The 13,461-nt window shown below is 47.0% G+C and overlaps 1 protein-coding gene across 1 annotated transcript in view; it reads left to right on the forward strand.

Annotated features, from left to right (window-relative positions):
- The window catches only part of KDM3B (lysine demethylase 3B), an 867,558-nt gene that overhangs the window by 230,832 nt on the left and 623,265 nt on the right, over window positions 1-13,461 (forward strand). The window contains exon 10 of the mRNA XM_085618404.1: window positions 13,068-13,282. Coding sequence (XP_085474530.1) covers window positions 13,068-13,282 — 215 coding nt within the window. The remainder of the gene's footprint in view (window positions 1-13,067; window positions 13,283-13,461) is intronic.

Consider the following 13,461-nt stretch of genomic DNA (forward strand, 5'->3'; position numbering starts at 1 on the left):
GATCGCCGCCTAGTTTTGGGTCCGGATGATTGCACATTGTTGTCCTGGAAGAGTCTTCGAAGTATCACGAGATAGGTGGCTCCTCCCCTGGACTACAGTGCGCATGGGCATCCTCTCCATCCTCAGATTGTTTTTTTCCGCCATTGGGCTCGGATGTGCTTATCTTAGCCCAAGTTAGGAAAACTTTATTTAAGTCCAAAAGCCTTTAGATATCGTCGGTATCGTTTGCGTTCGGTATCGATAGATTATTAGACTTGTTTTCGAACTTATTCACCTTTATCGGATCGTGTTTCGGTCCGAACATCGATCGACGTCCGAAGATGGAATCGAGGACTCCCTTCAAAAGATTCCCTCTATGTCACGCAAAATATCCACACGTCGATGTCCATCCAGTGTGTAACAAATGTTTATCACCGGATCATGATGAGACCAAATGTATGGCCTGCGCCCGGTTCCGGTCGAAGAAGACCCTTCGGAATCGACGAGCGGCTCGATTGGAGGCCAAGAAATCGGTGCCTAACCAGGTTAACATCTTCAGTATCGAGGACGAAGAAACCGAGAGCGTCGAAGAGGTAAGAGCAGGATGTTCAAGACCACTCGGACCCTGCTTCAGAGCATGACTTCCAATATGACGACGAAGATGAGGAGATCTTCGGGGAAGAAGACGTCGTCGACGAGGTAGGAGACGACGAGGAGGCCCTTGGGGCCGAGGAAGATAGCTCAGGCGAGGAGCTAGGCCAATCCGTCGATGCGGAGGCCGAGGGAGATAGTCTTGATAAGGCTCAGGTCGAGGGATCGCCTGCGGGCCTTACCCGAGATCGGTCGGATCGTTCTACAGCCCCGCATAAAGGCCCGGCTTCGAACATTTCAAAAGAGCCAGAAATATCAAAAAAGACTGGAGTCGATTCCGTGAAATCGAAACCAAAACCTGCACCGGTCAAATCGAAACCGAAAGTGCAACTGGTTCAGGTCGGATCGAAGGCATCGAAACCTTCCAATCCGTCGACACCGAAGAAGGACATCGGAGCCGACAAACCAAGGAAGGACTTCGGTACCGAGAAACCGAAAAAGGACTTCGGCACCAAGAAACAAATGAAGGCCCTCTGTCCCGAGAAGCCGCAGAGGCCTATGGCACCGAAGGTTGGGGCACCAAAGACCAAGGTCAAGGTGGTTGAACCGACTACATCAACACCGAGGAGTGCTGAGCAGATCGAAGCCCCGAAGACAGGAAAAAAACCGGAGACCGCGTCGAGGCCGGTCTCCAAAGAGCCTGTCGGATCGAAAGCACCGTCGACATTCACGTTGCAAATGGTATCGGAGTCCCTAAAGCGCATCAGGGAACGGGACACTCTCGAACAACCACAAACAGTGTCGACAGGAAAGACAGATGTCGAAGACTCACAGGACCAGTTTATCGACGTAGACACTGGTAGACTGTTGTTCCGCAAGCAGAAAATTGTCCCAGAAAAGCCTTTGGAATCATACAAAATTCCACTGAAAAATAAAATAGCGTCAGGTTCGACACCAGTGCTTGTGGAACCTTACCAAACATATCATCAGGAACCACAATCCTTTTCTCCCGCACACTCGGAGGCGGATGCAGGAGAGGGCTATCATGAGGATACCACTTATCCTGGGGATATTGACCCTGATGAACAACAACAAGACCAGGATCAAGCATGGGGAGACGCTAATGACCCAGGAGACCCACAAAATGCTCCTGACACTCATATTTATAATATAAAAACATCTCCCAATGAAGATACTGCTGCTTTTAACGCCCTCATTGAAAGAGCGGCGGCCAATCACGGAGTGGAACTTCATTCTGACTCGGTGGAAGAGGATTTCTTGGTGGACACGTTCTCAACATCAGAAAGAACAGTCAAGACTCTACCAATGCTAAAAGGGGTTATTAAACATACTAAGGACATCTTTAAGGAGACAACCAGAGCACGGGTATTGAACCCAAGAATAGAAAAAAAATACAAACCAGCCCCAGGAGACCCAATGTACATTAAGGGTCAATTGCCGTTGGACTCTATGGTAGTTTCTAATGCTCGCAAAAGAGCTAACTCGCAAACTACCGGTGATGCTCCTCCTCCAGACAAGGAGTCCAAAGTGCTAGAAACATCGGGAAAAAGGATAGCAGCACAAGCAGCAAACATCTGGCGCATTGCCAACACTCGGGCACTCCTGGCCAGATACGACAGGTCACACTTCGATACCCTAGAAACACTAATAGAACACCTACCAGATGACTACAAAGATGGAGCGGAGCTCCTCATCAGAGAGGGAAAACTCATTACAAATGCGTCCATCAAATGCGCACTAGATGCAGCTGACACTGCAGCTAGGGCAATCAACACTAGTGTGATGTTAAGGAGGCACGCATGGTTGAGAATATCAGGTTTCAAACCTGAAAGTCAAACTAATATCTTGAATCAACCAGTCAACCCAGACTTTTTATTTGTCCCCGAGGTTGATACTACACTAGAAAAGATTAAAAAGGACACAAACTGCAAAATCTATGGCGGCTCTACAGTCGCAACAGTTTCGGAGTGGCTCCTTTCGTCGCCCCGGGAATAGAGGAGCAGCTAGAGGTCAGGGGACCCAGCAGCAGCACAATAAAGGAGGCACCCAGAGTACCTATAATAAGACCAATAGGGGTGGATATCGTGGATCCAGCACCAAAGGCAGAGGACGAGGAAACAACAACACCAGGTCCTCCGCCAATAACAAACAGTGACGTCTTGTCACTGCCCCCCGACCACATAACACCAGTCGGGGGGAGACTCCAACAGTTCCTGCCAGTCTGGAGATCCATCACCACAGACAGGTGGGTCAGAAAAATTGTCCAGTACGGTTATTGTCTGGAATTAACATCCAATCCACCCAACATACCACCAAGACACCGTCCTATGTCTGCAGAGCACTTGACATTATTGCAGCAGGAAGTACTAAGTATGCTGCAGAAAGGAGCCATAGAGCTCGTTCCTGTAGAACAACGTGGGTCAGGGGTGTACTCTCTGTACTTAATCCCAAAACAGGACGGGTCTTTGAGACCTATACTGGACCTAAGACCTCTCAACCAATACATTCTGTCAGAGCATTTTCATATGCTCACCCTCCAGCAGGTTCTGCCGTTACTCAGTCAGGGAGACTTCCTAGCAACACTAGATTTGAAAGATGCGTATTTCCACATACCCATGCACCCATCACACAGAAAATATCGCAGGTTCACTATTCAGGATCAACATTATCAGTTCAAAGCCCTCCCTTTCGGAGTAACAACAGCGCCCAGGGTCTTTACCAAGTGCCTAGCGACAGTGGCTGCACACTTACGGAGACAGCACATTCACGTCTTCCCTTACCTGGACGACTGGCTTATTCAGGCAAAGTCAGCCCAGCAGTGTGCCAGCCACATATCCCACACCATTCACCTTCTTCACAGTCTGGGATTCTCACTGAATTATCAAAATCACATCTTCAACCCGCCCACGTATGGCAGTACCTGGGCGCGACCATAGACACTCTGGCAGCCACTGCTCAGCCAAATTTAGTGAGGATCAACAGCATGCAACTGCTGATAACAAAGTTCAGACCTCAACACTCCCTTCCAGCGCGAGTGTTCATGCAGTTGATAGGCATGATGGCCTCCTGCATCTTCATAGTCCCGCACGCGAGACTACATATGCGCCCGCTGCAGGAGTGCTTGGCACGTCAATGGAATCGGACTCAAGGACAGTTGAAAGACCTAGTGTTGGTGAGCGGTCGGGCATACAACTCTCTGCATTGGTGGAATCCACAAAACCTTTGCAAGGGCCGACCGTTCCAAGAGCCTGTTCCACAAATAATACTGAAAGCGGACGCGTCTCTCCAGGGATGGGGAGCTCATGTACTCACTTACACAGTGCAGGGACTATGGACAACACAGCAAAAGAAGATGCACATCAACCTTCTGGAACTGATGGCAATCTTCCTGGCAATGAAGGCATTCAAAGTACACTTGTGCAACAAAGTCGTGTTGATCCGGACGGACAACATGACTGCCATGTACTACATACAGAAGCAGGGAGGAACACACTCTCCACAGTTGTCTCATCTGTCTCAGAGCATGTGGAAGTGGGCCATTCAGAGGAACATGTTCCTCATGGCGGAACACCTCCTGGGCAAGGACAACCAGATGGCGGATCTGCTCAGCAGACACAGCCACCAGATGCACGAGTGGGAGTTACACCCATCAGTACTCCAGCCGTACTTCCAGCAGTGGGGTCATCCAGAGATAGACCTATTCGCCACAAGGGAGAACGCAAAATGCCAAAGCTTTGCCGCCAGGTTCCCCCATCCACAGTCGCAGGGCAATGCGATATGGATGAACTGGTCAGGCAGATTTGCGTACGCTTTTCCCCCAGCGCCATTAATACCGCTAGTCGCACGCAAACTAAGGCAACACTCGATAACACTCATCCTGGTTGCTCCAACGTGGGCACGCCAGCCATAGTACACCACGTTTCTAGAACTTTCCGTGGTACCGCATCAAAGACTGCAGCTAACACCCAAACTTTTAACGCAGAACAATGGCGAAATTCAGCACCCAGATACGCAACAGCTAAACCTGGCGATCTGACTCCTGAAGTCTTCGAGTTTGGCTACCTGAACCTGCCTCCAGAATGTATGAATATCATCAAGGAGGCCAGGAAACCCACGACCAGAGCTTGCTATGGGGCTAAATGGAAAAGATTTGTCATTTACTGTTAAAACAATGACGTTAATCCGCTGGATGCATCCATTCAGAACATCAGCAGTTACCTGTTACACTTATACCGGTGCAATCTGGCATACAGCTCCATACGTATACATCTAACCGCAATAGCAGCCTATCTTCAGAACAGGCAACCCCTCTCATTATTCAGAGTGCCTGCCATCAAAGCCTTTTTAGAGGGACTCAAAAGAGTGATTCCTCCAAGACACCCACCGGCACCAGTGTGGAACCTAAATGTAGTCCTCACCAGATTGATGGGTCCGCCTTTTGAACCTCTACATTCAGGTGAGATTCAATTCCTCACCTGGAAAGTAGCTTTCTTAGTGGCAATCACTTTGTTGAGAAGAGTTAGTGAACTCCAGGCACTAACCATTCAAGAGCCATTCATACAGGTTCACGCAAACTGGGTCGTACTACGTACCAACCCCACATTCATGCCTAAAGTGATAACGCAGTTCCACATGAATCAGACTATTGAACTGCCTGTTTTCTTTCCAAATCCAGAAAATGTCGCAGAGAGAATGCTCCATACACTAGATGTTAAGAGGGCCCTCATGTGCTATATAGACAGAACAAAGGATTTTAGGAAAACAAAACAATTGTTTGTTGCCTTTTCTCCACAACACAAGGTCAACGCCATTTCCAAAGCAGGGATAGCCAGATGGATCGTTACATGTATTCAAATTTGCTATAAAAAAGCTAAACGCACATTAACGATTCCTCCAAGAGCCCACTCAACACGAAAGTTATGGGCGTCCATGGCTTTCCTAGGGAACATCCCTTTAGAGGACATTTGTAGAGCATCCACATGGTCCACTATACATACATTTACCAAACACTACTGTGTAGATGTATATTCAAAACAGCAGGCATCTGTAGGACAGGCTGTTCTCAAGACCCTTTTTCAGACTGCTGCAGCTGGCACAGGTAGCCGGCGCTAATGGAGGGACTGCTATGTAATCTATGCACAGATATGAATTCAGCAGCCCACATGCCTCGAACCGAATATGCTACTTACCAGTATGCATCTGTTCTTGGCATGTAGGGCTGCTGACATTCATATCGCCCACCCTCCTCCCCGGCGCCTGTGGTGGCTGCAGCACTCAGACTTACTGTATAGCATGGTCATCACTTACTGTATCTACTCCATCACTGCCACAATGGAAAAAAACAATCTGAGGATGGAGAGGATGCCCATGCGCACTGTAGTCCAGGGGAGGAGCCACCTATCTCGTGATACTTCAAAGACTCTTCCAGGACAACAATGTGCAATCATCCGGACCCAACACTAGGCAGCGATCTATGCACAGATATGAATGTCAGCAGCCCTACATGCCAAGAACAGGTGCATACTGGTAAGTAGCATATTCGCTTCCACTTCTGGAGCATTACCGATGTGTATACCATGGACACTACGCTTCCTCTTCCGCAGCATTACCTGTGTGTATACCATGGCACACTAGGCTTCCATTTGCGGAATATTACTGGTGTGTTTACCATGGCACACTACATGTCCATTTCTGCAGCATTACCGTTGTTTATCATGGTACATTACGGTTCCACTTCCGGAGCATTACTGGTGTTTACACCATGGCACACTATGCTTCTGAAGCATTACTGGTGTGCATACCATAGCACACTACGCTTCCACTTGATTACTGAAAATGCTCCACTTCCGGCACACTACGCTTCCAGTTCCGGAGCATTACCGGTGTATACCATGGCACACAAGGCTTTTACTTCCGGAGTATTACTGGTGTGTATACCATGGCACACTACGCTTCCACTTCCGGAGCATTACCGGTGTGTAGACCATAGCACACTACGCTTCCACTTCCGGAGCATTATCGGTGGGTATACCATGGACACTATGCTTCCAATTCCGGAACATTACCGGTGTGTATACCTAGGCACACTAGGCTTTTACTTCCGGAGTATTACCGATGTGTATACCATGACACACTACGCTTCCACTTCCGGAGCATTACCGTGTATATACCATGGCACACTAGGCTTTTACATTCGGAGCATTACCCGTGTGTATACCATAGTACACTATGCTTCCACTTCTGGAGCGTTACCAGTGTGTATACAATGGCCGGCGAGGTACATGGAAGTTGGTAAAAAGGAGCAATCCATACACTCCATGGGGCTGGTCACGTAATTAATCAAACAGGAGCGCAAGCCACTGTCTCCGGTTTCTCCAGCAGCCTCAAGCAGCATCTTGCACTTTCACCGTCAAAGTGCAAGATGCTGCTTAACACTGCTGTAGGGAGCGGAGTCGGACCGTTTGACCTCATACATATTCCACTCTAGTCTATTTGCTGTTGTTAGCATTGCAGCAGTCTGCTATGAACGGCTTTTCTCTGTGGCCAGTATTGAAAAGACTAATTGCATAGCAACAGCTGAATTATTGAATATGCATGTGATTGCACTTCTGCAGTACAGCCTGATTTAAAAAAACAAACAAAAAAAAAGACCGACGTGAATAGGTCCCTACTGTGTGAGAGGGTAATCGGGGCCATCGGAATTATGTGGCAGGGGATGGCAAATATGCAGCAGGGTTGAGTAAATTATGTGGCAAGAGAAGGCAAATTACGAGGCACAATGCCGCACATTTTGTGACGGTATTACTTAATTATTTTGCCATTTTGTAAGCATGCTAACACTGTCTAAGCTTTGGATTCACCTCATTAGTACCAGTGTAACACCCAGATATAGCAATAAGCAGCAGATAGGTGATCAGTCAGGCTTTGTAAAGGGCATTCAGCAGCGCTGCAAGGAAATGCATGGTTTCTCGGATTTCCACTTCCGGCAGTGCCACATACTTCAGTCCGTGTTAAACTAGGGTAGGCCCACGTGATGTGACATTACATTAAACAAATCTGTGCCTGGGCCACGGAGTGAACGAGGAGGAAATATTGCGGGCTTTCTCTCCTGGTCTGTTTCCTGTTGTGAATAGATTCCATTTTGTGTGGTGCATCTGCTTTTGGTAAATACCATTCCTGTGGACGAGTGCCTTCCCTGGGTTCTTAGGTCTTCACGATCTGGCTAGGGAGCAGGCGTATGCGTGGCCCTGTGGGACATTTTTAGTCCGGACTATGGCCACTGCAAAATATTCTAAAGGAAAACATCAAAAAGTTATTGAAACATATATGTTAAGGAGCTTAAATAATCGTAGCACAATAAAAATAACTCCGCTCTTCAATAAAAATGAATTGAATGGAATCATGTAATGTGTTCTGGAGTATTAATGTTCTTTCCAAATTAGTTATGAGATTTAATAAAAAAAACATAATTTATGAATTTCAATTTTTTGTTATATAATGTTATAGCCTGCTTGCAGAGCGAACACATTCATATTAGTTACCATGCTACAAAATCACTATGGATAACAAAAATATTTGCAGTGTGCAACACAAATGCTCGAATAATACAACATTTAGGGGGATAGATGGGGTCCTGAGATGTACAGTACCGTATAGGGTGCCCTACTGCCTTTTAATGTTTATTCCTTGCTATCTCATGGCCAGCCTGACAAATCACAATTTTTTTCCCCTCAGATTTCATTTCTAAAGGTATTTCATTAAATGAAGAAATATGTGAGGTACTCAGCATTGTAATCTCAAAGTCTGTTATGATATATACACACATACATCCCACCAACACACATCATATCTCACCTCACCACTACATTCCACACCATGCCAGTGCCCTTACTTCACTACACCAAGCACAACTTGCACACAAACTTTACAGTACTAAACACAACAGCTACATTGCTCTATAACATACCTTCAAAATGTTGCCAATATCTCTGGCTAAACACTTATAAGGTTCCAAAGGTGAGACCTATTGGCTATGCCAATGCTTCTTTATCAAAGTCTTTAAGTATAGTATTATCATAGTGCCATCCACGCTGTTTAGAAAGGGACAAAGTCTTATGCCATTTCAACAGCAAAGTCTTTAAGCAGAGGACTAGCACAGTGCTGTCCATGCTGAGCTTTAAAATGACAAAAGCCATTTACCACTCCAGGCACAGTATTACAGCTTTGAATTGGTGATATACCAACCAAGCCAACCTGAAATTAGTAAAAGCAGCTCCAGACACAGTGTTCGGCTCTACTTAAAGCTCTTCAGAGAGGTTTAGCTTTGTGCTTTGAACTTGTTTCTATGATGGAAAGCTTTCACATTGTTGACCCTGGCTCAGGTTTTATTGGGGGTCAAAGGTGAAGACGGAATGGTGTCTTTAGATTTGCAAGAGGAGTATTTCCACATATCGATCCTGCAGTCCTACAGGCTGTACTTGTGACTCCTGATAGGCTCCACTCCCTACCAGTTCACGATCCTCCCGCTCCGAGTAAGATCCGCTCCTCAATTTTTAGGTCTCGCCTGGCGAAAGCAGTGCGAAGCGCTGTCGCCAGCGAGATCTATTGTTGCTGACTTGCCTCGGAAGTGGGACAGGAGATGGGCACGCGCAGGCTTTTGGCGGATTGGAGCCTGTGTATGCACTTACAGCCACGCGGTGTGCATATCTCCTGTCCCCGTTCTGTCCTCGCAAGCCAGCATGCAGTTTCACTTTCACGTTGTTCTTTTTATTAAACTCGCCCCATCGTTGGAGCGGCCCGCAACGGCGGGTCCGCTCAGGAAATAAACATTGACACTGTGCCTTCATCGACACACCCACTGGACAAATGGAGAATCCCCCACTCACCCGGTGTACGGGAGCCATCCTCCTGAATAGCAGCTGGCTGCGGCGCGCTTCCGTAGCACTCCAGCTCCTCTATAATTCTACCAGCACGACGCGGGGCTCTCTATCTACCTATCTGCTATCTACCGCTCTTCACCCGGGCCCCCTCCTGGGACCCAGGACTTCAGCTCCCGCACTTCCTCTCTGGCGCCGGGGCTCCCTCTTCACCAAGGGAGCACCGGAAGGGGACAGGCGCTGCCTGCACCGGCTGCACGTGCCACCACTGGGCACGCGAAAGTTACAGGTACCGCGCATGTGCGGGCAGACCTCGCCCTCCCAGTTCTCCTCCGCAGCCCGTATGTGGAGCTGCTTTCTGTTTTGCTTGTTTTCAGGTAGAGTATGCATGATATTTCACCGTTAATGTGTGCCAGGTGTTGCGACACGTTTAACAAGAAGCATTTGCAATGCAATAGGTCTCAAATTTACACGCGTTTGAGCTATTGACATTGCAAATAATGTCTTATTTTTGTTTTTGTTTTAAAAACATAAATAAAAGGCATTGTTATTTACAATGCCAATAGATTAAACTCTCGTAACTGCGAGACCTATTGCATTGCAAATGCATGTTAATAAAGGTGATGGTAGTGGTTGCTGCTCATCCAAGAAGGTTGGGGGGGTCATGCTGTTCCCATACATGAGTGACTGGCTGCTCAATGTCAGTTTGTTGCAAACAACAGCCTCCCTGCTGTTTGACTTGAGATTTACCATCAACATACCCAAGTATCGCCTAGTTATTTTCAGTGCCTCCTGTTCATAGGGGCAGTACTGGGCACAGCATCTTCACAAGCTTTCCCTCCTGCAGAGAGGATCTGGACACGCAAGATATGATTCCAGTGTTTTGTTAGGGTGCTCAAATGTTTGTCCTGAAGGTTCTTCACCAGGGCATTATTACTTTCATTTGTGGTAAGTCCATCCAGATCTTGACGTACAACTCAACCACAATGTAGTACATCAACAAACTGAGAATTTGGTCTTTCTGTTCTCTGTTGAGAAATGTTAATGGTCTTGCCATTGGCGCACCAGCTTGGGACCAAGCTAGTTACCAACCCTCCAGCTGGCTCTCCCAACTTCAGAGCTGGCAGTGTCAGTCTGCGTCATCCTGCTGACCACTAGAGGCATCTTCATCTGAAGGTGGTGTAGATAATCTTTGCTCTGTGGTGCACAACTCGGGTAGTCCTCTGCACCACTCAGTAATACATTCACTGCCCACTTTTCTGTGCTCGCCAGTATCTCTTGCAGGAAGCCATGGAAGACCTCCGGTGTCACCTACTCTTTTCCGATCAAGCTGTACCCAATTTTCCCAGTCTGAGGAGCAGGTACTGCATCTGAATCTCCAGATCCTCCACCTTTATGCTTAGAATTTGCGCCGGGACACTTCGGTTCATTCCAGCTACCTCAGGGAGAGTGTCGTTCTGTTAGTCCGTCCATCTCCACAAGATAGGCCTACCCCTAAAGGTGGAACAGATGTTACTTGGTGCACAAAGCAAATGTGCATGCTTTGAAGGGGCACCTGTCCGAGGTCCCCAATTTTGCTCTGTCTTTTGCTTAGTAGGTCTATGCACTTAGTACTGTCACCATTGCTTCCTTATAGGCATTTCTCTACCTTTTAGATCAGCCATCGCTTTTCAATGCTCTGATCAAGATGAGGTTCTTCAAGGGGTTGACTTAACTCCATTTCTTATCCTGCTGTGGGACTTGCACTTGACTTGGACTTTTTTGATGGGTGCTCCCAATGAGCCTCTTTAAAGTTGCTAGTTGTGATTGTTCTAATTTAAGGCGGTTATTCCTGTAGCCATTACCTCGGTGAGGTTTGTCAGTGAGTTGCAGGCACTGAGTGTGCTGCTGCCTTTCACATGCTTTTCCCCCAGACAAATTAGTCCTCTGAACTAAACTGGCTCTCCTTCTCAAGGTGATGGTCCATTTCCACCTGGACAGTCTGTTTTTATCCTCCTCCACATTATACCGAAGAGTAGAGGTTACACTGGCTTGACCCCTGGAGTTTGGGCGTTTACTAAATTGACTTTACAAATGGGATCAGATCTTACAGCCAGCTCTATGTGGGGGTTGCAGGTATACAAATGTGTTGTGCCCTTGTCCCAAAGTAGCACCTGAAGCAAATCTTTGCTCACTTCACCAGAGGTAAGTATTCAATGACAGCACATGCCCGGCGGTGTTTTCACATCTGAGAATTATTGTGCAGTGAAGTTTCCCTTCATACCTAAGCTAAGCATTGTTTGGATTCAGAGGCGTGCATGGTAATTTCTCATGCTCAGTGTGCTCCAGGATTTCCTCTTTTGGCCGTTTTCTCAGACCTACCTTAAGGGAGGGGTGCTGCTTTGAAATCTATTGAACAGGTGAGGGCCCTAGAGTTGGAAGTATCGATTTGTAGAAAACTTTACTAATCTTTGTCCCCATACAGAAGGGTGGTCCTAGGCCACATTAGAAAGGTTCCGATTTAGACTGTTGCACTGCCTCAAATTGATAATTATTTCCTCATCTCTGGGCAGTCAGTGCACTGTGGGGGTGCCACATGGCTCCTGAGAGGTCACTCTGGTGTTGATTACAGTGCAGAGGTAGAACCAGCATCCCTACTGGTGCAGGAAAGCTATGGGAAAGGTTTGGACCCTGTCTGGCTCTTAGACGTATTCAACTAGTAAGGAATTTACGGGTGGATAGAAAATCTACCAGAAAGATTGATAAGCAAGGTAGTTATGTTTTTCTTCATGTTATTTGTGATCTGGTACCAAGTAGTAGCAATGTACAGTGCTACTGTTATTCCACTGTACACATGCGTCTTTTGTTTTATAATACCTCTCCAGTGTTTGTTTTATCACACAGTGCTCACTGTTAAAGATTTGAATATTCAAATCTGATTGCCTTTGGCAGTTTTTTATGGCATAATTTTGCTTTTGGTTAGCTTGACACTTCGATTCTGTAAGAGAATTGGCTGAGACCTTCATGAAATATTACAAATGGTGCCTTCCTGTCATTCCCCCTCCCATATATTGGCAGTGTTGTTAGCCCTTCTCCCACGTCCAACTCATGGGCTGCATTCCTACCTCTCAACCTGCAGGAGCACCTGCAGTGCTGGTGTCCTATTTACTCCTCCCCTACAGGGGTCCTCTTGCTCCCTCCTTTACAGGGTCTTTTATCGCTTTTACTTCCTACCTTTATTCTGCCCATGCATAGGGCCATTTCTTTCCCATCCTCCTGAAATGAGCTCCTTTTGCGACCCTCCCCCCCGCCCCCATCACCCCAGATGCACCCTCTCCTTTAGTGCTCCCTCTCATGCATGGTTCCTTTTTTCATATTTTATTTTTGTGCAGAGAAGACACGTTTGGCCTTCTTGTCTTACAGATCACATCTTTGGTCTTCTGTTGGGGACTCTTCAGAGCCCTCCTCTGTCACTTTCTCTTGTGTGATGCTTGTCTCCCACATCAGTTCTAGTTAACTCATGTTCAGTGAATCCTCTAAAGACACGTCCTTGCTCGCCTCCATGAGACCGGATATTCACGTATTTTTTGCAACAGTACTAATATACATTCTGTCTTACAGGCTGGTCTTTACCCGGAAGGGCGTGTTACGTGTCGAGGGTTTTCTGAGCCCCCAGCAGAGTGACCCTGATGCAATGAATTTGTGGGTACCTACTTCAGCCTGTGCAGAGGGAATTGACTTGGAGACATCCAAATACATTCTTGCCAACGTTGGTGATCAGTTTTGTCAGCTAGTGATGTCCGAAAAGGAAGCAATGATGATGGTGGAGCCACAGCGTAAGATGATTCTCTATTCATGCTTCTGCAAGTATCTTGCAAAATGTTAACCAATTTTGACAGCAGCTGCACCTCCTAAAACATGTCCTCTATGGGATGTCATCTTTTAAAAGATGATGCTTGGAAGTATAGTGTCCCTTCTGTGTTATGAGCACTCTGCTGCCTATGTTATCATTATC

The sequence above is a fragment of the Triturus cristatus genome, chromosome 7 (genome assembly GCF_964204655.1).
Source record: "Triturus cristatus chromosome 7, aTriCri1.1, whole genome shotgun sequence".
NCBI lineage: Eukaryota > Metazoa > Chordata > Amphibia > Caudata > Salamandridae > Triturus > Triturus cristatus.